Source organism: Ranitomeya variabilis, chromosome 2 (assembly GCF_051348905.1).
Source record: "Ranitomeya variabilis isolate aRanVar5 chromosome 2, aRanVar5.hap1, whole genome shotgun sequence".
Lineage (NCBI taxonomy): Eukaryota > Metazoa > Chordata > Amphibia > Anura > Dendrobatidae > Ranitomeya > Ranitomeya variabilis.
Window position 1 is genome coordinate 492,904,738 of NC_135233.1, and position 26,311 is coordinate 492,931,048.

General features: G+C 43.3%; 1 protein-coding gene across 1 annotated transcript; it reads right to left on the bottom strand.

The window, feature by feature from the left end:
• Positions 1-668: 668 nt before the first annotated feature.
• On the bottom strand, positions 669-20,503 carry SAXO4 (stabilizer of axonemal microtubules 4). Its single transcript, XM_077287970.1, has 12 exons — positions 20,344-20,503; positions 8,474-8,609; positions 5,311-5,464; positions 5,091-5,219; positions 3,092-3,155; positions 2,539-2,645; positions 2,184-2,252; positions 1,785-1,871; positions 1,341-1,421; positions 1,177-1,265; positions 878-1,008; positions 669-795 (listed from the first exon to the last, which is right to left on the bottom strand). Exons 1-11 carry the CDS (start codon positions 20,423-20,425, stop codon positions 891-893), a joined length of 1,116 nt encoding a protein of 371 aa, XP_077144085.1. The 5' UTR covers positions 20,426-20,503; the 3' UTR covers positions 669-795; positions 878-890.
• Positions 20,504-26,311: the final 5,808 nt, after the last annotated feature.

Sequence of the window (26,311 nt, forward strand, 5' to 3'; positions counted from 1 at the left end):
CTAGCGCTAAACGGATTGCCCTAACGCAATGTGAACCTAGCCTTATTCCTCTCCTGAGGCACCCGGCAGGAGCTCGATCGGACCTTTCTCAATCAACATCTCCCCTGACTGCCAGCTTGGCGCTCCATTAGCCTGTCTTCTCTGTATCTATATGTAAGACCGCTGTCTTTAATGTAGGTAACGGGTTGATTAGGAGCGTCTAACTGGTCTGTAGGAGCCAGAACTCTTAATGGTTGGTAGGGGATCAAATACTTAATTCTCTGCAAAATGCAAATAAATTTATATAATTTAGACAATGTGATTTTCTGGATTTTATTTTTGATATTCTATCTCTCATTGTTAAAATTAACCTACCCTTAGAATTATAGACTGTTCATGTCTTTGTCAGTGGGCAAACTTACAAAATCAGCAAGGGATAAAATACTTATTGCCCCCACTGTATATAGCTTTCTATGGGCAGCTGTTTAAACAGTCGGGTCTGGGTCCTCCTTTGCCCCCTGCTGGCACATGGAGAGGTTTAATACTAGAGATAAGACCATCCTGACTGGCTACACCTGATCACGGTGGGATGGCTTATTCTTTTATTCTTTAAGCAAAATATGTTATTTACAAGTACTATCACTATTTACAGGGTATTTGGTCATTTTGTTTTTATCCTTTGTTTTTATCCTTGGTTATGTACATTATTCAAAAGAAATAAGATGTATAATGCTGGGATATTTATTGGTCATTAGAGTCTTATGTGAAGGCATCTTCAGCTCCGACGAGTGTTGAGTTGTTGGAATCTCTCACACCCTGCAAATTAGAAATATATTTGACCATAAATGTGTTTAATTCGAGAGCATTGAAGTCAGTGAGAGAAAAGTCCATTTCTTACCTGCTAAGATATTTTAGATGCCAGATATATGCCGTTCATTGTTCACAGAGAAGCCAGTGTGCAGTTGTTTCTGGATCCCACCACGTGTCCAACCTTCTCTATCTCCACCGCGGGGCACAGGATTGTAGTACCTGGAGTTGGTTACACGTACAGTATAACAGACATGTGATGAGTAACCTGAATTTTTCCTTGTTTATTTACTACTTGGTTTCCAAGCTTAAAAGGGTTGTCCACTACTTAAAGAGTGTTTCTAACTAATACAAATATGATTAATCGTGAAGCTAGTCTAGATCCATCACCTTAGGTTGTAGTTGGTGAGATACTGTTGTATGGGCTCCTTCCCTGATTGCATGTACATGAGATTATTGTTACTAAATCCAGATGTCTCCTAAAAGAAAAAAATGTTGTAACCTAAAATCCGAAAGGTATTATTTACCTACCTGCCAAATGGCCAACTACTCACCTTCTTACCAATGAACGTCCTTCCCAAAAGATCATCTTTGTTCTTATCTTTATCATTGCTATGGAAATCGTTGAATGGAGCCTGAGGGTTAATTGTCAACAGAAGTAAGAAGAAGAAGAAAATCTTTAGCTGGCCTTATACATTGGATAGCTTTTGGCTGAACGTTGCCACAGGCGATCATTTGGCTGACATCCATCTCAGCCGACATACAGGAGTGCTCACTCCTGCTTATCTCCAGCAGAACAATGCGATCTGGAGTCGGAATTGAACGTTTACGATTGATATCTTCCCTGACCATCAGTCGGCCAGACGCACATGAAGATGTTGGCTAACCTCTCAACATCAACGGGTTCGGTTGACATTACTCTAATGTGTATGGGGGCTTAAATTAAAGGGGACGACAGTGAATGAAAGAAGCCACAGAATACAATGAATGAGTCTTACATTTGTACAAAGAACTTGATCTAGTTCCCTGGAGAAACCACTGTCTCGGTCAGAGTTCCCGGCCAGAGCTGGTAATGGTTCTCTGCCCTGTAATGAATCGGTGATTAGATTTGTTTCCCTGCATTGCACTTGTTGATGTGGCACACAAACACACACCTTTCATTTCATTGCTGTGTCTTCTGCAGATGAACTCAACATGGTACAACCAACTACAGAAGTAGATGAACCGGTGCTGCTGTCAGAAGGTTCAGTTCAATAGCCATTTTTTATGTATTGCATATAGTATGGCATCCTAATACAAGTATGCCATGCCGCTCTCTTCTGGGTACTAAAACATAGTACTGTAACAGGAAGCCCATTATGGTTGTCGTGGGACTCCCTTTTTCTATGATTGGTTACCTGCAAGGTAGAAGATGGCAGAAAATCTGTCTTGGTAATACTGTGTCCCATCAGACGGTGGTATCCTCTCTATGACATATAAGCAGATTGGAATGTCGATCAGTAAAATAATATTTTTAGCGGAGAATGGTGATTATCTTGCTTTTATCTATGGTAGGCGTTTGGATTAATGGGAAGACGTTCCTTGAGTAAACTCTTTCACTGGTCTAATTCCTCTTGGATGTTGACGGTAGACTATAAACTATATAGTGCCATCATGTATCATGGAGAGTTTCCATCTCTTATTGATTAATGTATTACTTTACAGGTGCCATCTATGAGCAGCATTTGTCTGTCACAATTGTAAGAGATTTACCGGCACACGGTATTGGGAGTAAGGATCATGGGTGATCGGTTCCAAATTTGATCCTTCGGTGAATCCTGAATCCTCCATTTCTCCGATAATTTCAGTTTGGGATCTGCCTACAGAAAAAAAAAGTTGATAAGGTATATCAACGGACTTACACCTGGTCCATTATGAACAGTTAGACATTTTATGGACAGTGGTTATCTGATGTCAGATGATGCAAATGTCATGATGGATAATGGAGACGAGGGTCACTACTCAATTCTTCCCCAATGCACTTTAGAAATAGTGGTAAACAAGGCGCTTTCCGTGTCCAGAGACACCACAGTATTATGTTAGAAAATCAATTCAATCCTCCCCAATTTCCCATATAATTGTATGGCTTCCTCCAATAACAGAAAATTATTGCCCTCATCCTTAGAAAGTGAGTAAGGGCAGAGGAAAAGCAACCGTCAATGCATAATGATAAAAATAATCGTTCACAGGATAATTGCGTTATTATCTGTATAATTATCTGTATATCTCAGAAACATCTACTCCACCTTTCTTGTACAAGTCTCACCTGGGCGATCAGATGACTTTGGGGTGAACCTGGTTTTATATTCTGTAGACATGAAAGATGGACCCTGTGGCAAGAAGGTGGATTCAGTATAAGAAGCAGATACAGATAGCTAGGATTGTCCATCTTTGTTGGGTCCAACACCCAAGACCACCACTGATTAGCAGGGAATCTGCAGTACCTGGCACAAAATCACATATGACTTGGTGTCCCAATGCACCCCATTCAAGTAAATAGTGCCACGCTGTAGTATTAGACACAGATACATCAGCCATGGGTGGCACTGCATCGGGAAGCTGAATTGGTGGTAAATAACCTTGGTTTATGTAATAGGGAATCTGTCACCAGGTTTTTGCTACCTCATCTGAGAACAGCATGATATAGGGACAGATACTGATTTCAGCGATCTATCCCTTATTTTATTGGCTACTGTAGTTTTGATTAAAACTTGTTTTCTGCTGCAGATCTAGCAGTTATCTGCATGCTGAGCTCTGTATAACCCCGCCCACACCACCAGCTTCCTGCCTATGCACAGTGTACACAGAAACTGCCAGTCAGTGGTGTGGGCGGGGTTCTACAGGGCTCAGCACTCAGAGAACTGCTAGATCTGCAGCAGAGAAAACAGGGATTGTATCAAAACTGCAGAAAGCAACTTAGTAAGTGACACATCACTGGAACCACGGTCTCTGCCCCTACATCATTCTGCTCTCAGATTTGGAAGTAAAAACCTGGCGTCAGATTCGTTTTCAGCACATTTTTAATAACCGTTCTCAATATCCCTTTTATAAAGAAAAATAATTCCAAAATCTTACAATTTGCACTTTGGCCGCTAACCTTAAAGGGGTTTCCTGACTCCAAACATTTATGACAAAGGATATCTAATAACTATATAATAAATGAATGAAGGTCCCACCTCTAGGTCCCCTTGGTCCCTTAGGCTATGTGCACACGCTGCGGATTACTCTGCTGATTTTTCCGGACTGATTTTGGTAAATCCGCAGGTAATCCGCACTGCGTTTTTGGTGCGGATTTCACCTGCGGATTCCTATTATGGAGCTGGTGTAAACCGCTGCGGAATCAGCACAAAGAATTGACACGGCACTGTGGATTTTGTTTTCCATAGGGTTACATGGTACTGTAAACGCATGGAAAACTGCTGCGAATCTGCTGCTGCGGATCCGCAGCAAAATCTGCAGCATGTGCACATACCCTTATTCCGACTGATGCCTGACCGTAGTGACGGAAAGTGACTGTGCGTGCGAAGGCTTTCTTCATTCACTGTACTGATGGTTCTGAATACAGCCAACCACGTGATCTATCCTTTACACTTAAAGGGTGGCTCAGTGGTTAGCATTGCAGCCTTGCAGCGCTGGGGTCCTAAATTCTAATCCCACCAAAGACAACATCTGCACGGAGTTTGTATGTTCTCTCCATGTCAGCGTGGGTTTCCTCCCACACTCCAAAGACATACTGATAGGGAATCTAGATTGTGAGCCCCAATGGGGACAGTGATGATGTCTGTAAAGTGCTGTGGAATTAATGGCGTCATACAAGTAGCATAATAAATAAGTCCCATGAAAGACATCAATCAACTAACTACAGGACCGATGATAAATGATTTCTGAATGTCCCAGGTCTGGAACCCCCACTGTATTGTTGTGGTTTCTGACAGAGCCCCGATGAAGCCTTATGAGGCTGACTTGAGTCTCGGCAGTATCCATCTTTTTTTAGACGTACAGAAAAGTGTGGTCTGATCAAGGCAAACACTGCCAGTATGGAGGCCGAAGTGACTCAGTTGGGCTCATACAAGTAAACTGGTCCATCGGGGCTCTGCCAGGTTTTCATCGGAAACCTTTTTTTTTTGGTTGATACCCTAACGCAGGGCTTAGCGGAGAGCGATGTATATGTGAGAGCCTAGCATAAATAATCATTTTATAATTGTTTTTACTATTGCTTTCTTTTACGATACAGTGATTAATGATTACCCTTAACATTGACCCACATGTTGGAAGTTTTCCATGTTGGGAGATCCCTTCCCTTGAGGCACAGACAGCAGCGGTCGGTGTTGTGGTAAGATACCCGGTATGACTTCAGAACCATGATCCCGAGTGTCAAAATGAACAGATTTGACCTATCATAATAAATAAGCAAAATAAATAATTTGGAGAACGCCTCAAATATGTACGGAGGCAGTGAATGTGCCATCATTTCTCCTTACTCACAGCTCTAGACTTGGGGTTGGTAACTTCATTGCTTCTGATGAATCCACTTTGTGGGGAGTGAAGTGCATGGGGTAACGGCTCAGCCCCCGTCATGTGCTGAAGAGGGGCGAAGTCTCTGTTTGTGATTGATGTGTAGTTGCCTCTCAGGATCAGGCTGATGTAGCGGAAGAGAGGCAAGATGAACCATACAGCGAAATATAGATTCAATAACAAAAAAAAATCATATGGTCACATCATTACATAGGTTCAGAAAAGATATGCATTCTCTATCAATAGATTTATCACCCACAATGACATTTCTTGTAAGGAAATCATCCGTCCCTTATATATAAGCTGTTATAGTGTCGGCCATCACTATTTCCTGTGGTCGGCCTTCCACAGTCTGACTGCTCTAACTGTGAAGAACCCTTTCCTGTTTAGCTGCCGGAATCTCCTTTTTTCCACCCGTAATGAGCGCCCCTTGGTCCCCAGTATGGTCTTTGGAAGGAATAAGTCATGTGCCCGTCCTTTGTACTGGCCACACATATATTTATACATGGAAATGAGATCTCCTCTGAGTCGTTTTTTTTCTAAGTTAAACGATCCCAACTTTTCCAACCTCTCCCAGTATTAGAGGCCTTTATCCCTTGTAATAATCTAGTTGCCCATCATTAAACTGATTCTAACTTCTGAACAGTGGCGTATCTAGGGGGGGCCAGCCGGGGCATGTGCCCCGGGCACAGCCGGCAGGGGGGCGCAGTCGGGCCGCCTAAAGCGGCGGTCCGCAGTGTCTCCCCCAGCGGCTGCATTCTGCCGCCCCCCGCACTGGGAGTCAGCTGTTCTCTGTGCCGACTGTCAAGCTGAGAGCAGGCACAGAGAAGCTGCAGCGCGCCGGCTCCCAGTGTTCAATAGTTCTGCATCTGAGATGCGAGTACAATTGAAGCTCTGACTTCCGGGTCAGAGCGACGCCAGCAGCGTGATCAGGTCATGTGATCACGCTGCTAACGTCACTCACCCGCGCAGCAGAGCAGAGGCAGAGACACAGAGCGGTGGTAAGTGCTCCAGTGGAGCTGAAGACACCGAAGGTGCAGGGGGGGATTTAATGTGAGTGGGAATGGGGTTGATATATTGTGGGGGGGGATTTATTGTGAGTAGGGATGGTGGTATACATTATTGGATGGGGGATATTTAATATGAGTGGAGATGGGGGGATTTATTGTGGGGAAGGGATTTAATGTGAGTGGAGATGGGATTTATTGTGGGGGGGGAGATGTAATGTGAGTGGGGATGGGGGGATTTATTATTGGATGGGGGATATTTAATATGAGTGGAGATGGGGGAATTTATTGTGGGGAAGGGATTTAATGTGAGTAGAGATGGGGGTATTTATTGTGGGGGGAGAATTGGAGTAGAGATGGGGGATTGAATGTGTGGGGGAGATTTGTCATGGGGATGGGGGTGTTTAATGTGTGGGGTGATATTTGGAGTGGGGATGGGGGGATTTAATGTGTGGGGGAGATTTGTCATGGGGATGGGGGTGTTTAATGTGTGGGGTGATATTTGGAGTGGGGATGGGGGGATTTATTGTGGGGGGGAGATTTGTCATGGGGATGGGGGATTTAATGTGTGGGGTGATATTTGGAGTGGGGATGGGGGATTTAATGTGTGGGGGAGATTTGAGGACACAAAATAAAGAGCAAAGGGAGAGATGGGGGGCATGTATGAGGAAACAATACCGGGGAATGGGGGGCATATATGAGGAAACAGTATGGGCGATGGGTGCAGACAGTTTGGGGAGCAAACGGGGGAATGTATGCAGACACAGTATGAGTAGCGATGTAAAAAATGTATGTGGACAGAGTACGGGGAGTGAGGGTGATGGGATGTGTGCATGCGTAGCATGGGGGGACAGTGTAAGGGCACAGACAGGAGGGGACAGTATACCAAGGAGGGGGAGTGTGATGAGAGAGTACAGTATAAATACTAGGCCCTATATGGGGGACACAGTATGAGAGGACAGTGTGAAGAGGGATCCGGTATGGAAAGGAGAGGTCAGTGTGAAGAGCATATACCATAAGAAGGACAATGTGGGGGTCATATTTTGTGCAGACAATATAGTGAGGGGCAATTTTTTATTCAGCAGCATTATAATGACACTTGTATCTTTAAGGGCATCATTTGGAGATTTTCTGCAAAAGAGAGGAGAAGATGGAAGTCTGCATAGACGACTGTGGATGAGAAAACTCATCATGGGGTCTGGACAAGATGAAGAAAAGAAAAACGGCTCCAGAGATGACGTCATCTATAAGATACCTGGATGTAAATGTTATTTGTGATACTAACTAACTCTCATGTTTTTATTTATGTTAGGAGCATTAAAGGGGATGTCCAGGTTTGTAATGAGTCTGCAGTTATTCTTTGTGACTGCAGACTTCAGACTTCTCAGAGTGCGCCCTGCACACTGTCAGGATTCTCTGGTGCTGGTGATTTACGTACATGCGGTCACGTGCCGACTAGACATGTGTGGCCTCACTCAATGAAAATGAACTCAGCGAGGCCGGGCACGTCTAGTCGGAATGTGGTCAGAAGCATACAAATCACATACTTGTGCTGGCATGACTGTCCACCAGCCAGGGAGAACCCTAAAAGTGTGCAGTGCATTCATTGTGAGAATTCAGAAGCTGCGATGGTCAGGATTCAGCTCTGCAGGTTCCAGCAGTCATCACATTGACACTTCACTCATATGTGATTTTCATACGTATGGACCTGTGACAACGAGCTTCTCTTCTGCTTCTCTCAGTTTTTCACTGAACATTGAGAGCATTAGGGAGAGGAGCTTGTCGGTACATGGCTAAGTGTGAAAATCGCATACTTTCGGGGGGTCGCCAAACTGAATTCTTGCCCCGGGTGCCAGAATCCCTAGATACACCTCTGCTTCTGAATGTCCTTTTTTTAAATGTGGAGCCCAAAACTGGATCCCGAAATTCTAGATGTGGCCTCACCAGTGATTTATAAAGTGGTAACAATACATTAGGATTGCGGGATTCTATCTTTTTTTTTACATCCTTAAATCTTGTTTGCTTTTGTGGCTGCTACTTGACATTGAGTGCTGCTGCTCAGATTGTTTTTCATCCATCACTTATTAATAGCGGGTTATAGAGAGAATGTAACTTGGATAACTCACCCCATTTGTGGGTTATCCGTCCGGTCCAGATTAGGGGAGTAGTACACAACTGGTCGAAAATTAGACCAGTACCCTGTACTGCGATGGGAATGAGTGCCAGTGTGCAAGACTCTGGGAGGAGAAAAGTCTGGACGACCTGCAGGACAAAATTGGGGACCATGACAAGAATTGATACACTTCATTTTTTTAGGAGAGCACAGTAGTGCCATCTATGTGATCATGGTTGTGACTACAAGACACAAAAGCTGCTGTTGGATGAAACACCTATGGGGACAGGTCTCCATTTAGAGTTGTATTTTGAAAGCAATGAAGATGATGGAAGAGGAAATTTGACCGAAAATTAAATTGTAAGCTTTAAACATCCTAAACTAGCGGCAGAAGTTGGTCATGGTGAAGTGACCAGGGTGAAGGTCCCAGAGTCTGGAGGAAGAGTGGAGAGGCCACAATCCAAACTGCTTGAGTCTAGTGTGAAGTTTCCACAGTCAGTGATGGTTTGGGGAGCCATGTCATCTGCTGGTGTAGGTCCACTGTGTTTTATCAAGACCAAAGTCAACGCAGCCGTCTACCAGGAAATTTTAGAGCAATTCATGCTTCCCTCTGCTGACAAGCTTTTTGGAGATGGAAATTTCATTCTCCAGCAGAGAACACTGCCAAAAGTACCAATACCTGGTTTACAAAGTACTGTGTCACTGTGCTTGATTGGCAGCAAACTCGCCTGACCTTAACCACATAGATAATCTATGGGGTATTGTCAAGAGGATGATGAGAGACACCAGACCCAACAATGTAGACGAGCTGAAGGCTGCTATCAAAGCAACCTGGACTTCCATAACATCTCAGCAGTACCACAGACTGATCGCCTCCATGCCACGCCACATTGATGCCAAAGGAGCCCCGACGAAGTATTGAGTGCCTTTACTGAACATACATTTCAGATTTTAAATTCATTTTTCAAGCTGGTGTTATAAAGTGTTCTAATTTACTGAGATAATGAGTTTTGAGTTTTCATTGGCTGTAAGCCATAATCATTAACATTAACAGAAATAAACACTTGAAATACATCACTCTGTAATGACTCTATATAATATATGAGTTTCGCTTTTTGTATTGAAGAACTGACATAAATTAACTTTTTGATGTCAGAAGTACCTGTACTGTATATGTGAATATAATCCAAATACATACTTGATAAGGAATACAGATTGTGAGGCGCAATGGGAACAGTGATGATAGTGTATGTAATCCGCTACAGAATATGTTGGCGCTATATAAGCTAACATAAAAAAGCATACAAAAATAAAATAATAATAATTCTTTTGCATGTTTGTCACACTTAAATGTTTCAGATCATCAAACAAATGTAAATATTAGACAAAGATAACACAAGTAATCACAAAATGCAGTTATTAAATGAAGGTCTTTATTATTAAGGGAAAAAGAAATCCAAACCTTCAGGGCCCTGTGTGAAAAAAAGTGATTGCCCCTAAACCTAATAACACCCTTGGCAGCAACAACTGCAATCAAGCGTTTTTGATAACTGGCAATGAGTCTTTTACAATGGTCTGGAGGAATTTTCGCCCACTCCTCTTTACAGAGTTACTGTAATTCAGCCACATTGGAGGGTTTCCGAGCATGATCTGCCTTTTTAAGGTCATGCCACAGCATCTCAATCGGATTAAGGTTGGGACTTTTACTAGGCCACTCCAAAGTCTTAATTTTGTTTTTCTTAAGCCATTCAGAGGTGGAATTGCTGTTGTGTTTTGGATAATTGTCCTGCTGCATAACTCAAGTTTGCTTTAGCTTGAGGTCACAAACAGATGGCCAGACATTTTCCTTCAGGATTTTTTGGTAGACAGCAGAATTCAAGGTTCCATTTACCACAGCAAGTCATCCAGGTCCTGAAACAGCAAAACAGCCCCAGATCATCACACTACCACCATCCTATTTTACTGTTGGTATGATGTTCTATCTGTGTCCGTGTGTGTAATACAGTACGACACAGATGGTCGCTGGGGAAGAAGCGCTACAGTAAGAGCTGTTCCCCAGTGGCGGGTGCTGAAGGTGGCTCTCATCATTCTCCCCTGCTCTGCCAGCTATCGACGCAAGCAGAGAAGAATGATTAGAGTTATATTAAAGTCAGAACGATGACAGCAAGTGGGGGCTTTTGGGACTATTACTCCCATCATCCGACACCTGCTGTCACTAATAACAGTGACAGCAGGAGCGGAAGATCAAGGTATTGATCAGCCACCACCTGCGATATAACTAAATATATTAATGAAAAACCCGGCGTGGTTTCCCCCCTATTTTCTTTAACCAACTAGGCAAAACTCATAGCTGGGGCTGCAACCCTCAGCTGTCAGCTTCAGCAAGGTTGGTTATCAAGAATAGAGGGGTCCCCACACTGTTTTTTTTAATTATTTAAATAAATAATTTAAAAAAATGGCATGGGGTCCCCCCCATTTTTGACAAGCAGCCTTGCTAAAGCTCACAGCTGGGGGCTGGTATTCTCAGGCTAGTAAGGGGCCATTGATATAGGCCCCCCAGCCTAAAAGCAGCAGCCCACAGCTGCCCAGAAAAGGCACATTAGACACGCCAATTCTGGTGCTTTGCCCGGCTCTTCCCACTTGCCCTGTAGCGGTGGCAAATGGGGCTAATATTTGTGGGGTTGATATCCCCTTTGTATTGTCAGGTGACATCAAGCCCACGGCTTAGTAATGGAGAGGTGTCTATAAGATACCTCTCCATTACTAATCCTATAGCTATATGTTAAATAAAGACACAGCCAGAATAAAATCCTTTAATTGACGAGACAAAAGTTGAACTTTTTGGAAGGTTTATGTCCCATTACATCTGTCATAGAAGTAAGGCCTCTTCCACACATCCGTGTCTTCAGTATGTGTGATGACAGTTTTCACACGTACCAGAGACACTGACACACGTAGACCCATTCAAATGAATGGGTCTGTGCACATGTCAGTGTGTTTCCACCGACCATGTGTCCGTGGGCAAAACATGCTGACATGTCCATTTTTACCATCAGTACGGGCTGCAAAACGTCGCACACACGTGCACTTGGAGAACACAAATTGATGTCATCCGTGTGACACACATTGGCCCCGGGGAAGAAGCGCTACAGTAAGCTGTGAGCTTGGATGAAACGCGTCGGGACACACCAGGGAAAGTGCAAGGCATGTTTAGTACAGAGGTAGCTGTGGACTGCCCTTGTCAGTGCGGGAGTCTTTTGGGGATAGGCTATTGTTAGCCCCATAAGGATTAACAGGGTATTATCTGTCCTGAAATTGCTTTATGGTTCGTTTTGGCAAAAGACCATTTCTCCCCCCTCATGCAGCCATCTAATTGGTGAGACTGTTACTTTTTTTTTTTTACAAATGTAGATACTCTGTACCAATTAATTATTATCGGCATTTGCATTGTCTTTGATAGATGTTTTGTTGCATTGTACACTTGCTAACAGGATTACACTGCGGTGTTGTCTCTGGTAAATAATTCACCGGAACACAAATATTCATACGTATGACAGTGTACCATGTATTTATATAGATTCAGTCTAAGCTAATACAGTAGGAATCTATTTATCCTATAGGAGTTGTCCCTCTTTGATTGATTTTTCTCGACCATAAGCACACCTCCTTTTTTAGTTGTATGGTGGCACATAATAAATTGTGTTTTAATTGAAACAAAGAGTGAAAAATTTAAAGGGGTCTGAATACTTTCCGTTCACACTATCTATATATATAATTGTCTAAGGGTTTTTCCGTCTGTCTGTCTGTCTGTCTGTCTTTCTGTCTGTCTGTCTGTCTGTCCTGGAAATCCCACGTCCCTGATTGGTCGAGGCCGCCAGCATGGCGACGATGATGTCATAAAGGTTGCCTTGACCAATCAGTGACGGGCACAGTCTGCCGTGAATTCGCCTCGACCAATCAGCGACGGGCACAGTATCGACGTAGATGTCATAATGGTTGCCATGGCGACGATGATGTCATAAAGGTTGCCTCGACCAATCAGCGATGGGCACAGTCTGCCGTGAATTCTGGAATCATCATTGTCCATATACTACGGGGACATGCATATTCTAGAATACCCGATGCATTAGAATCGGGCCACAGTCTAGTATATATATATATATATATATACTAGATGGTGGCCCGATTCTAACGTATCGCCCAGTGGCGTAGTATATTACCCAGCCACGTAGTATATTGCCCAGTTACGTAGTATATTGCCCAGTGACATAGTATACAGCACAGAGCCACGTAGTATATTGGCCAGTCACGTAGTATATTGCCCAGCTACGTAGTATATTGCCCAGCCACGTATGTCACAGGTTAAAAAATAAAAAATAAACATATACTCACCTTCCAGGGCCGTGTCGCGGTCACATGACCGTGACATCATGGCAGGTCCTTCTCGCGCAGGCGCGCAGAACCTGTGATGACATCGCAGTCACATGACCGTGACGTCATTGTAAGTCCTTCTCACAGACCATCCTTGCCACCGGAACTTGCCTGGAGCGTCGCGAGGAGCGGGAAAGGCGTCGGAAGGTGAGTATATAATGATTTTTTATTTTTTTTATTATTTTTACCATTAGATGTTTTTACTATTGATGCTGCATAGGCAGCATCAATAGAAAAAACTTGGTCACACAGGGTTAATAGCGGCGGTAACGGAGTGAGTTACCCACGGCATAACGCGGTCCTATTACCGCTGGCATTAACCCTGTGTGAGCGGTGACTGCGGGGAGTATGGAACGGGCGCCAGGCACTGACTGCAGGGGAGTAGGGAGGGACCAATCGGACTGTGGCCGTCGCTGATTGGTCGCGGCAGCCATGACAGGCAGCTGGCGAGACCAATCAGCGACTTGGATTCCATGACAGACAGAGGGCGCGACCAATGAATATCCGTGACAGAAAGAAAGACAGAAGGACAGACAGACGGAAGTGACCCTTAGACAATTATATAGTAGATATATATATATATATATATATATATATATATATATACACTCACCGGCCACTTTATTAGGTACACCATGCTAGTAACGGGTTGGACCCCCTTTTGCCTTCAGAACTGCCTCAATTCTTCGTGGCATAGATTCAACAAGGTGCTGGAAGCATTCCTCAGAGATTTTGGTCCATATTGACATGATGGCATCACACAGTTGCCGCAGATTTGTCGGCTGCACATCCCAAAGATGCTCCATACAAGGCAGGATGGATCCATGCTTTCATGTTGTTTACGCCAAATTCTGACCCTACCATCCGAATGTCGCAGCAGAAATCGAGACTCATCAGACCAAGCAACGTTTTTCCAATCTTCTACTGTCCAATTGCGATGAGCTTGTACAAATTGTAGCCTCAGTTTCCTGCTCTTAGCTGAAAGGAGTGGTACCCGGTGTGGTCTTCTGCTGCTGTAGCCCATCTGCCTCAAAGTTCGACGCACTGTGCGTTCAGAGATGCTCTTAGGCCTACCTTGGTTGTAACGGGTGGCGATTTGAGTCACTGTTGCCTTTCTATCAGCTCGAACCAGTCTGCCCATTCTCCTCTGACCTCTGGCATCAACAAGGCATTTCCGCCCACAGAACTGCCGCTCACTGGATTTTTTTTCTTTTTCGGACCATTCTCTGTAAACCCTAGAGATGGTTGTGCGTGAAAATCCCAGTAGATCAGCAGTTTCTGAAATACTCAGACCAGCCCTTCTGGCACCAACAACCATGCCACGTTCAAAGGCACTCAAATCACCTTTCTTCCCCATACTGATGCTCAGTTTGAACTGCAGGAGATTGTCTTGACCATGTCTACATGCCTAAATGCACTGAGTTGCCGCCATGTGATTGGCTGATTAGAAATTAAGTGTTAACAAGAAGTTGGACAGGTGTACCTAATAAAGTGGCCAGTGAGTGTATATATATATATATATACACAGGTCCTTCTCAAAAAATTAGCATATAGTGTTAAATTTCATTATTTACCATAATGTAATGATTACAATTAAACTTTCATATATTATAGATTCATTATCCACCAACTGAAATTTGTCAGGTCTTTTATTGTTTTAAGGCCGGAGACACACTGGTGCGAGAGACGGCCGAGTCTCGCTGGTTAAAAGCAAGCTGTGGCACCTGCACTCCGGAGCGGAGCGTGCGGCTCCATAGCAATACATGAAGCTGCACGCTCAGCTCCGGAATGCAGGTGCCACAGCTTGCTTTTAACCAGCGAGACTCGGCCGTCTCTCGCACCAGTGTGTCTCCGGCCTAATACTGATGATTTTGGCATACAACTCCTGATAACCCAAAAAACCTGTCTCAATAAATTAGCATATTTCACCCGACCAATCAAATAAAAGTGTTTTTTAATACCAAACAAAAAAACCATCAAATAATAATGTTCAGTTATGCACTCAATACTTGGTCGGGAATCCTTTGGCAGAAATGACTGCTTCAATGCGGCGTGGCATGGAGGCAATCAGCCTGTGACACTGCTGAGATGTTATGGAGGCCCAGGATGCTTCAATAGCGGCCTTAAGCTCATCCAGAGTGTTGGGTCTTGCATCTCTCAACTTTCTCTTCGCAATATCCCACAGATTCTCTATGGGGTTCAGGTCAGGAGAGTTGGCAGGCCAATTGAGCACAGTAATCTGATAGCTAGCTGCATTGACCCTGCCCTTGATGAAACACAGTGGACCAACACCAGCAGCTGACATGGCACCCCACACCATCACTGACTGTGGGTACTTGACACTGGACTTCAGGCATTTTGGCATTTCCTTCTCCCCAGTCTTCCTCCAGACTCTGGCACCTTGATTTCCGAATGACATGCAAAATTTGCTTTCATCAGAAAAAAGTACTTGGGACCACTTAGCAACAGTCCAGTGCTGCTTCTCTGTAGCCCAGGTCAGGCACTTCTGCCGCTGTTTATGGTTCAAAAGTGGCTTTACCTGGGGAATGCGGCACCTGTAGCCCATTTCCTGCACACGCCTGTGCACGGTGGCTCTGGATGTTTCCACACTAGACTCAGTCCACAATCTTCCTCAGGGTCCGGTCACCTCTTCTCGTTGTACAGCGTTTTCTGCCACATTGTTTCCTTCCAACAGACTTACCATTGAGGTGCCTTGATACAGCACTCTGGGAACAGCCTATTTGTTGAGAAATTTCTTTCTGGGTCTTACCCTCTTGCTTGAGGGTGTCAATGATGGCCTTCTTGACATCTGTCAGGTCGCTAGTCTTACCCATGATGGGGGTTTTGAGTAATGAACCAGGCAGGGAGTTTTTAAAAGCCTCAGGTATCTTTTGCATGTGTTTAGAGTTAATTAGTTGATTCAGAAGATTAGGGTAATAGATCATTTAGAGAACCTTTTCTTGATATGCTAATTTATTGAGACAGGTTTTTTGGGTTATCAGGAGTTGTATGCCAAAATCATCAGTATTAAAACAATAAAAGACCTGACAAATTTCAGTTGGTGGATAATGAATCTATAATATATGAAAGTTTAATTGTAATCATTACATTATGGTAAATAATGAAATTAAACACTATATGCTAATTTTTTGAGAAGGACCTGTATACAGTTGTGGCCAATAGTATTGACACCCCTGCAATTCTGTCAGATAATACTCAGTTTCTTCCTGAAAATGATTGCAAACACAAATTCTTTGGTATTATCTTCATTTAATTTGTCTTAAATGAAAAAACACAAAAAGAATTGTCCTAAAGCCAAATTGGATATAATTCCACACCAAACATAAAAAAGGGGGTGCACAAAAGTATTGGCACTGTTCGAAAAATCATGTGATGCTTATCATGTAATTTACCTGTGGCACCTAACAGGTGTTGGCAATAACTAAAATCACACTTGCAGCCAGTTGACATGGATTAAAGGTGACTCAACCTCTGTCCTGTGTCCTTGTGTGTACCACATTGAGCATGGAGAAAAGAAAGAAGACCAAAGAACTGTCTGAGGACTTGAGAAACCAAATTGTGATGCAGCATGAGCAATCTCAAGGCTACAAGTCCATCTCCAAAAAACCTGAATGTTCCTGTGTCTACCGTGCGCAGTGTCATCAAGAAGATTAAAGCCCATGGCACTGTGGCTAACCTCCCTAGATGTGGACGGAAAAGAAAATTTGACAAGAGATTTCAACGCAAGATTGTGCGGATGTTGGATAAAGAACCTCGACTAACATCCAAACAAGTTCAAGCTGCCCTGCAGTCCGAGGGTACAACAGTGTCAACCCGTACTATCCGTCGGCGTCTGAATGAAAAGGGACGGTATGGTAGGAGACCCAGGAAGACCCCTCTTCTTACCCCGAGACATAAAAAAGCCAGGCTGGAGTTTGCCAAAACTTACCTGAAAAAGCCTAAAACGTTTTGGAAGAATGTTCTCTGGTCAGATGAGACAAAAGTAGAGCTTTTTGGGCAAAGGCATCAACATAGAGTTTACAGGAGAAAAAAAGAGGGATTTGGAGCGCCCCCACATTAGGGCAATGGGGTACTCGGCACCAGGTCCTTCAGTTCAGGGGATGTCACGGTGGCCCGACCCGGTCCGTGGCCCTTTGAGGGACGTCCACTAAAGAAAGGAGTTTTTATGGTTTTGGGAAAGGTCTTTAAAGGGGAAGTTCGTGACGCCACCTGTGGTATTCGGTCAGGGTAACCAACGCTGCTTAGGGGTCCGCTGAAGTGATGTTATGGCAGCTAGATGGTATACCTTCCCAGAGGTTTAGTGTATCCCCAGGGCTTCCCAGAAGTGTAGGTGGTGATGGTGGACGATGTAAGGCGCAGGGAATAACGAGGACACAAGGTTGCAGTCTCTTTACCTTTTACTGAAGACCTCAGCATCCACAGTCCAGGGCACAGACCACAGGGTAGGCACAGTCCGGCCGGTCTGAAGGCAAATCCAGAGTCCCCTTATCCAGGTGGAAATCAGTAGCCTTCCTTCTAGCGCCTGTGTGTTGTAGTACCTCCCTGCTGAGCTTCTCGGTAAGGTCCTCACAACTCTTGTAGATGTTCTAGATGTTATTTCTTCCTCTCTGTCCCCCAGATGGTATGGATAGGACAAACCCATATGACTGATGGCCTGAGGCTTGTTTATAGGGACCCTAGAGATGCCCCAACCCCCACAAGTTGCCACCGTGTCTTCTTAGGTATTAAGGTCGGGCAGCCAACTTGGAATTGACTGTCCTGCCGGTCTCTGGAGCAAGGCTTGGAGACGGTTGCTCCCTCAGTGTTCCGGCCACCGGCTACGCGCCTCAGAAGGAGGCAGCCTTTACAGGGCAGAACTCCCTCTGGTGTTATCTCCTTGTGCTATGACTTCGTTTCTCACCCTCTACAACACAATTCTCTTCATGTCCTTTCTTAGGATGCTGCCGCACGTGGGGCAGGCGCAGCTCCGTGTCTTTCTGTCTTGCTAGGCCTCTGACAGGATCCCACCCCTGTCAGGGACCCTGTCTGCAGCTCCGATGTTCCTTCTTTCTCCCTGTCTGCCTGACAGGTGTTGCCTGGGCAAAGCCCAGTCAGCTTCTCTCTAACTTTCTATCCAGCCCACCAGTTTTACCCTTCTGTGAGGAGTGCCCTAGTAGATAGGAGCAAGGCTCCCCCTGGTGGTCTGGAGTGTGAAGTGTGGTGTATGGTTTGTGATACCTGGTAGTAAGATCTCCTTTATTGCCATCAGACGTAATATCACTCCCCTGGTGGAAGAATGACATCACTGCAACGACCAGGACTCTGGGGCGCTGCACATTCAAAGAAAAGAACACGGTCCCTACAGTCAAACATGGCGGAGGTTCCCTGATGTTTTGGGGTTGCTGTGCTGCCTCTGGCACTGGACTGCTTGGCCGTGTGTATGGCATTATGAAGTCTGAAGACTACCAACAAATTTTGCAGCATAATGTAGGGCCCAGTGTGAGAAAGCTGGATCTCCCGCAGAGGTCATGGGTCTTCCAGCAGGACAATGACCCAAAACACACTTCAAAAAGCACTAGAAAATGGTTTGAGAGAAAGCACTGGAGACTTCTAAGGTGGCCAGCAATGAGTTTAGACCTGAATCCCATAGAACACCTGTGGAGAGATCTAAAAATGGCAGTTTGGAGAAGGTACCCTTCAAATATCAGGGACATGGAGCAGTTTGCCAAAGAAGAATGGTCTAAAATTCCAGCAGAGCATTGTAAGAAACTCATTGATGGTTACCGGAAGCGGTTGGTCGCAGTTATTTTGGCTAAAGGTTGTGCAACCAAGTATTAGGCTGAGGGTGCCAATACTTTTGTCTGGCCCATTTTTGGAGTTTTGGGTGAAATGATCAATGTTTTACTTTTTGCTTCATTCTCTTTTGTTTTTTTTCATTTAAGACAAATTAAATGAAGATAATGCCAAAGAATTTGTGTTTGCAATCATTTTCAAGACGAAACTGAGTATTATCTGACAGAATTGCAGGGGTGTCAATACTTTTGACCACAACTGTATATATATATATGTATATATACATACAGCTCTGGCAAAAATTAGGAGACCACTGCAAAATGTTCAGTTTGTCTGATTTTTCTCTTTATAGGTATATTTTTCAGTAAAATGTAAATTGTTCTTTTAGTCTATAAACTTCTGACAACATGTCCTTGAATGTCCAAGCAATAAATTTTGTATTTTGTTTCTGAAAAAGAAAAATGGTCAAAATAAAAAACTAACAAACAGTGCTTTCAGACCTCAAATAATGCAAAGAAAACAATTTCATAATAATTTAGAAACAACAATACTAATATTTTAACTCAGGAAGAGTTCAGAAATCAATGTTTTGTGGAATAACCATGATTTTTAATCACAGCTTTCATGCGTCTTGGCATGCTTTCCACCAGTCTTTCACGCTACTTCTGGCACAAAAATGTAAGCAGTTCTTCTTTGTTTGATGGCTTGTGACTCTCCATCATCCTCTTGATTACATTCCAGAGGTTTTCAATGGGGTTCAGGTCTGGAGATTGGGCTGCCCATGACAGGAATTTGATGTTGTGGTCTCTTAATTTTTGCCAGAGCCTGAAGGGTTTATTGATGGCAGCAAAGTGAATGATGAGAATCCTGAAGTCTCAGGAACACATTGCTTATTTTTGACTTGCAGATTTATACCTGCTGCATGTTAATTTTTTCTGCGTTTTTGCTGCAGATTCCACTCATACTAATAAGTGGGGAAAAAACTGCACCAAAAACACATTCTATGTTACGCAGCGTTTTTTTCCTGCCAATAGTAGCAGAAATGGTGTAGAAATGTGTGCACAAAATACTTAAAATATGCACATACCCTTATGAGTCTTTTTTTAATTTTATCAGTTTATCAGTAAACAACATGCAAAGAAACCTAAATCAAATCAATATTTGGTCTGTCCGCCTTTTGCCTTCTTTCGCACAAGCTGCCTATATCCATAAAGATCTGTGCTTGGCTCTCCAAGATGTTTTTAACAACCTCACTGCTGAGTTCCTTCAAAACCTGAGTGATGGTGCACCTAGAAGAAATGATGCTGTTTTGAAGGCAAAGAGCGGTCATACCGAACATAGATTTGCTTTAGATTTCGCTTTTGTTCATTCACGAAAAAAATAAACTATTACCATGTCTATATTTTTAAGCATTCTTACTTTGCAGCATTTTTTAAACACCTGCCTAAAATGTTTGCAAGGTAGCACACGACTATTGGTGCAGTATACACAAACACTTCAGATGAGCGGCGGCGAGCATATAACTTACAGACTGATCACTTATGGAATTAGAAAGCTGTGTGGTTGCAAAGATTAAAAGACAACACAGAATAGACAAAACGGCAGCTGGAAATGAAGTAATTACCATTTAAATTCTAATTGTCCCCAAGGTTCACTCACCATAGGAGGTGTTATAATTAGTACAATAGAAGTTAAGAGGGTCACAACTTCCTCTCCTACTCCCCTGAATCCCTGGTGACATTGTTCCGACAGCAAGACTTCAGTGGCAGAGCAATGAGAAAGTGCTGAGTGGTTCTCTGGACACAGAATGCCTCTACGCATTGTGACAACACGAATATCCAGGCTACAGTGACTATAGCAACTCCAACAATGAGCAGTGCTCCATTCACAAGAGATCAGTCTCCATCACACCGCCAGCTGACAAGTGAAGAATTAGAAAGATATTCTTAGTTCCACAAATCTTTTATTGAAGAAACAAAAGAAAAAAATAATGACACTGTCATGCATAGAAATAAAAATGTATTAATAATAACTTATGAACTGTTCTCCAACACAAGCTAAAAAGTTTGATACAGTTCCCATAGCCGGGGGTTACAAAGTTGTAGCCGTGATTGTACCCACTGCAGATTGTGACTTTTCCACATCATACAAGTAATCACTGCAGAGTACACCACCACTCAATAAAAATCAGCCCTTTATTGATACTTATTAAAATCTGTCTGGTTGTCCTACGGCAGCACATGGTTATGTTTGATGTTTGTAAGCATACTCCCGTTAAAGAGGATCAGTCACCAGGTCAAACGTGGCCATTTTATTGTCCCTGGCGGGCAGCTCACTGACATGTGCCTCTAACAGCCGCTGGTGGAATCACAATCCACCCGCAGCGGTTAACCCATTAAATGCCACTGTCAGTCTCTGAATTCAACTAGGAAGAAACAAAGTGCAATAGGGACTTATTCAATGACAATGGGGTGTCAGGAAAAAAGGGGAGATACACTCACCTTTCTGAGTTGCTTAATGGCAACACATAAAAGGCATATAACAGCTGATGCACAGATACCAGTCGAGAAGACGACCACAGAGACAGAGGAAAAGAACGGAGGTATCACTTATGTGCTGCTGAGATGAAATAATCTTTAAAATCAAAATATTTATTGAACAGGTTTAAAAGTCAACACGTTTCGTGGTCACGCAGGACCTCTTCATCAGGACAAACCTGGTGAGACTGCATGGTATTGCTGTCTTTTATGCTGTGTTTCTTGAAAAAAAAAACGCCAAACCGGGCACATGGCGTGTCAAAGTTCAAATATGTCACGAGGATTAACGCAGATGTCAGACAATTTTCCAAATGCAGCAACGACTTATAAATAACACAAAATATATCAGAATACATTTAAAATGTCCTTACAGAAACCAAAGAATGAAAGTAAGTGCATTAATAAACATGGAGAACAACAATCCATAAAAAGTAAAAATAAAAAATGTATACAGGATTCGAACTAGTGAATGAACAATACATTATTAAAGCTGACAAATCGAGGGATCATGCTACGTGTCACTGCAGTGCAAGGAAACTAATAAATGAGAGGAGTGTTACGTGGATCCAGTTTAGCAGTTTGGGATCAATAAAAAATGGCATAGAATTAAATAATTTCTTATCTATAATTTGAAAAAAGAAAAACAAGGAGATTGTTAAACCCTTAACGACCGCCGATACGCCTTTTAACGGCGGCAGTTAAGGGTACTTAAACCACAGCGCCGTTAATTAAAAGTGAATAGCGCCCCCCAGAGTCGGATTTTCCCTGGGGTCTCGGTTGCCGGGGGTAGCCGAGACCCCAGAGAACATGATTCGGGGTTTTTTTACCGATCCCCGAGTTGCGATTGCTGGTAATTAACTGTTTACCGGCGATCGCAAAAAAACCCCAAAAAACGCGATCTCCCTTTTAATTTCTCTGTCCTCCGATGTGATCGCACATCAGAGGACAGAGAAATAGGGGGATTCGGGGACCCTGCTATACTTACCGGTGTCCCTGGGTCCTCCTGCGTCCCCTCCTGCCCGCCGACTTCTTCCTATGGAAAGAAAATGGCGGGCGCATGCGCAGTGCGCCCGCCCTCTGCTGCCATTTGCCGGCCAGCAGGAGAGAGGAGTTGGGGCTAAAATTAGGGTTAGGGTTAGGGTTGGGGCTAAATTTAGGGTTAGGGTTGGGGCTAAATTTAGGGTTAGGGTTAGGGCTAGGGTTAGGGCTAGGGTTAGGGCTAGGGTTAGGCTTCTTTCACACTTGCGTTGGTACGGGGTCGTCGCAATGCGTCGGCCCGATGTACCGACGCACGTTGTGAAAATTGTGCGCAACGTGGGCAGCGGATGCAGTTTTTCAACGCATCCGCTGCCCAGTCTATGTCCTGGGGAGGAGGGGGCAGAGTTACGGCCACGCATGAGCGGAAATGGCGGATGCGACGTACAAAAAAAAGGTTACATTGAACTTTTTTTGTGACGACGGTCCGCCAAAACACAACGGATCCAGTGCATGACGGACGCGACGTGTGGCCATCCGTCGGCAATACAAGTCTATGGGCAAAAAAGGCATCCTGCGGGCACATTTGCAGTATCCGTTTTTTGTCCAAAATAACGGATTGCGACGGATGCCACACAACGCAAGTGTGAAAGTAGCCTTAGGGCTAGGGTTAGGGTTGGGGCTAAAGCTAGGGCTAGGGTTAGGGTTAACTTTAGGGTTAGGGTTAGGGTTGGGGCTAAATTTAGGGTTAGGGTTAGGGCTAAAGTTAGGGTTAGGGCTAGGGTTGGGGCTAAAATTAGGGTTAGGGCTAGGGTTAGGTTTGGGGCTAAAGTTAGGGTTAGGGCTAGGGTTGGGGCTAAAGTTAGGGCTAGGGTTGGGGCTAAAGTTAGGGCTAGGGTTGAGGCCAAAGTTAGGGTTAGAGTTGGGATTAGGGTTTGGATTAGGATTGGTATTAGGGATAGGGTTGGCATTAGGGTTACGTTTGGGATTAGGGTTAGGTTTGGGATTAGGGTTAAGGTTAGGGTTGGAATTAGGGTTAGGGGTGTATTGGGATTAGGGTTAGGTTTGAGGTTAGGGTTGAGATTAGGATTAGGGGTGTGTTGGATTTAGGGTTTTGATTAGGGTTATGGTTAGGGTTGAGATTAGGGTTGTTTTGGGGTTAGGGTTGTGATTATCATTAGGGTTGTGATTAGGATTATGGATCGGGTTGGGATTAGGGTTAGGGGTGTGTTGGGGTTAGGGTTAGAGTTAGAATTGGGGGGTTTCCACTGTTTAGGTACATCAGGGGGTCTCCAAACACGACAGCCAATTTTGCGCTCAAAAAGTCAAATGATGCTCCCTCCCTTCTGAGCTCTGCCGTGCGCCCAAACAGTGGTTTACCCCTACATATGGGGCATCAGCGTACTCGGGATAAATTGAACAACTTTTGCGGTCCAATTTCTCCTGTTACCCTTGTGAAAATAAAAACTTGGGGGCTAAAAAATCTTTTTTGTGGAAAAAAAATATTTTTTATTTTCACGACTCTGCATTATAAACTTCTGTGAAGCTCTTGGGCATTCAAAGTTCTCACCACACATCTAGATAAATTCCTTGGGGGGTCTAGTTTCCAAAATGGGGTCACTTGTGGGGAGTTTCTACTGTTTAGGTACATCAGGGGCTCTGCAAACGCAACATAACGCCCGCAGACCAATCTATCAAAGTCTGCATTCCAAAACGGCGCTCCTTCCCTTCCGAGCTCTGCCGTGCACCCAAACAGTGGTTTACCCCCACATATGGGGTACCAGCGTACTCAGGACAAATTGGACAACAACTTTTGGGGTCCAATTTCACTTGTTACCCTTGTGAAAATAAAAACTTGGGGGCTAGAAAATCTTTTTTGTGGAAAAAAAAATATTTTTTATTTTCACGACTCTGCATTATAAACTTCTGTGAAGCACTTGTGCATTCAAAGTTCTCACCACATATCTAGATAAGTTCCTTGGGGGTCTAGTTTCCAAAATGGGGTCACTTGTGGGGGGTTTATACTGTTTAGGCACATCAGGGGCTCTCCAAACGCGACATGGCATCCGATCTCAATTCCAGCCAATTCTACATTGAAAAAGTAAAACGGCACTCCTTCTCTTCCAAGCTCTGCGGTGCGCCCAAACAGTGGTTTACCCCCACATATGGGGTATCGACGTGCTCAGGAGAAATTGCCCAACAACTTTTGTGGTCTAATTTCTCCTATTACCCTTGTGAAAATAAAAATTTGGGGACAAAAAGATCATTTTTGTAGAAAAAATGCGATTTTTTATTTTCACGGCTCTACGTTATAAACTTCTGTGAAACACCTGGGGGTTTAAAGTGCTCACCACACATCTAGATAAGTTCCTTAAGGGGTCTAGTTTCCAAAATGGTGTCACTTGTGGGGGTTTTCCACTGTTTAGGCACATCAGGGGCTCTCCAAACGCGACATGGCGTCCGATCTCAATTCCAGCCAATTCTACATTGAAAAAGTAAAACAGCACTCCTTCTCTTCCAAGCTCTGCGGTGCACCCAAATAGTGGTTTACCCCGACATATGGGGTATCGACGTACTCAGGAGAAATTGCCCAACAACTTTTTGGTCTAATTTCTCCTGTTACCCTTGTGAAAATAAAAATTTGGGGACAAAAAGATCATTTTTGTAGAAAAAATGCGATTTTTTTATTTTCACGGCTCTACGTTATAAACTTCTGTGAAGCCCAAACAGTGGTTTACCCCCACATATGGGGTATCGGCGAATTCAGGAGAAATTGCACAACAAAATTTATGGTTAAATTTCTGTTTTTACTCTTGTGAAAATAAAAAAAAAATGGTTCTGAAGTAAAATGTTTGCAAAAAAAAGTTAAATGTTCATTTTTTCTTTCCACATTGTTTCAGTTCCTGTGAAGCACGTAAAGGGTTAATAAACTTCTTGAATGTGGTTTTGAGCACCTTGAGGGGTGCAGTTTTTAGAATGTCACACTTGGTTATTTTCTAACATATAGACCCCTCAAAATGACTTCAAATGTGATGTGGTCCCTAAAAAAAAATGGTGTTGTAAAAATGAGAAATTGCTGGTCAACTTTTAACCCTTATAACTCCCTAACAAAAAAAAATTTTGGTTCCAAAATTGTGCTGATGTAAAGTAGACATGTGGGAAATGTTATTTATTAACTATTTTTTGTGACATATCTCTGTGATTTAAGGGCATAAAAATACAAATTTAGAAAATTGAAAATTTTTTAAAATTTTTGCCATATTTCCATATTTTTCATAAATAATTGCAAGTAATATTGAAGAAATGTTACCACTAACATGAAGTACAATATGTCACGAAAAAACAGTCTCAGAATCAGCGGGATTCGTTAAAGCGTTCCAGAGTTATAACCTCATAAAGTGACAGTGGTCAGAATTGTAAAAATTGGCTCGGTCATTAAGTACCAAATTGGCTCTGTCACTAAGGGGTTAATATTCCTAGGCTCATAAGGAATTATAAAAAAAATATTAATACGGGCTTGGAGTATTTAAAATGATAAAATAAAGCAGGTAACTATTTATATTTCATATGTTAAAAATTCTAAAAAATTACTTAAAAATTGTGAATACATGAATGTATAGGAAATATCTAAATATAAAACCTAGAATTGTATCACTGAGGAAGATGTAGGGAGTAACATGTAATTCACTGCGAACCAGTGTAGACTTACCATTTGAGTACAGCCAGATAGGTAAACAAATTATTTATTTTTCGTTTGTGAAAAATTATAGAAGGGATACTAAAAAATTGTAAGTACATGAATATATAAAAAATATGAAATATAGAAATAATATATCCCAGAGGGAAATATTAGGAGTAGAATATAATGCAAATGAAAGTGGAATGGTACGTCACGGTGGCACAGTGGTTAGCACAGCAGCCTTGCAGTGCAAGAGTCCTGGGTTCAAACCCCACCAAGGACAACATCTGCAAAGAGTTTGTATGTTCTCTCCGTGTTTGCGTGGGTTTCCTCTGGGCACTCCGGTTTCCTCCCACATTCCAAAGACATACTGATAGGGAATTTAGATTGTGAGCCCCATCGGGGACAGTGATGATAATGTGTGCAAACTGTAAAG

Excerpts from the sequence above, each read along its gene's own strand:
- SAXO4 (XM_077287970.1), bottom strand. The coding sequence starts at position 20,425 with ATGTCACCAGGGATTCAGGGGAGTAGGAGAGGAAGTTGTGACCCTCTT. Across the intron at positions 3,156-5,090 it reads ACATGGAAAACTTCCAACAT|GGTCCATCTTTCATGTCTAC; the intron begins GTGGGTCAATGT and ends TTCTTGCCACAG. Across the intron at positions 1,009-1,176 it reads CTCACCAACTACAACCTAAG|GTACTACAATCCTGTGCCCC; the intron begins GTGATGGATCTA and ends AACCAACTCCAG.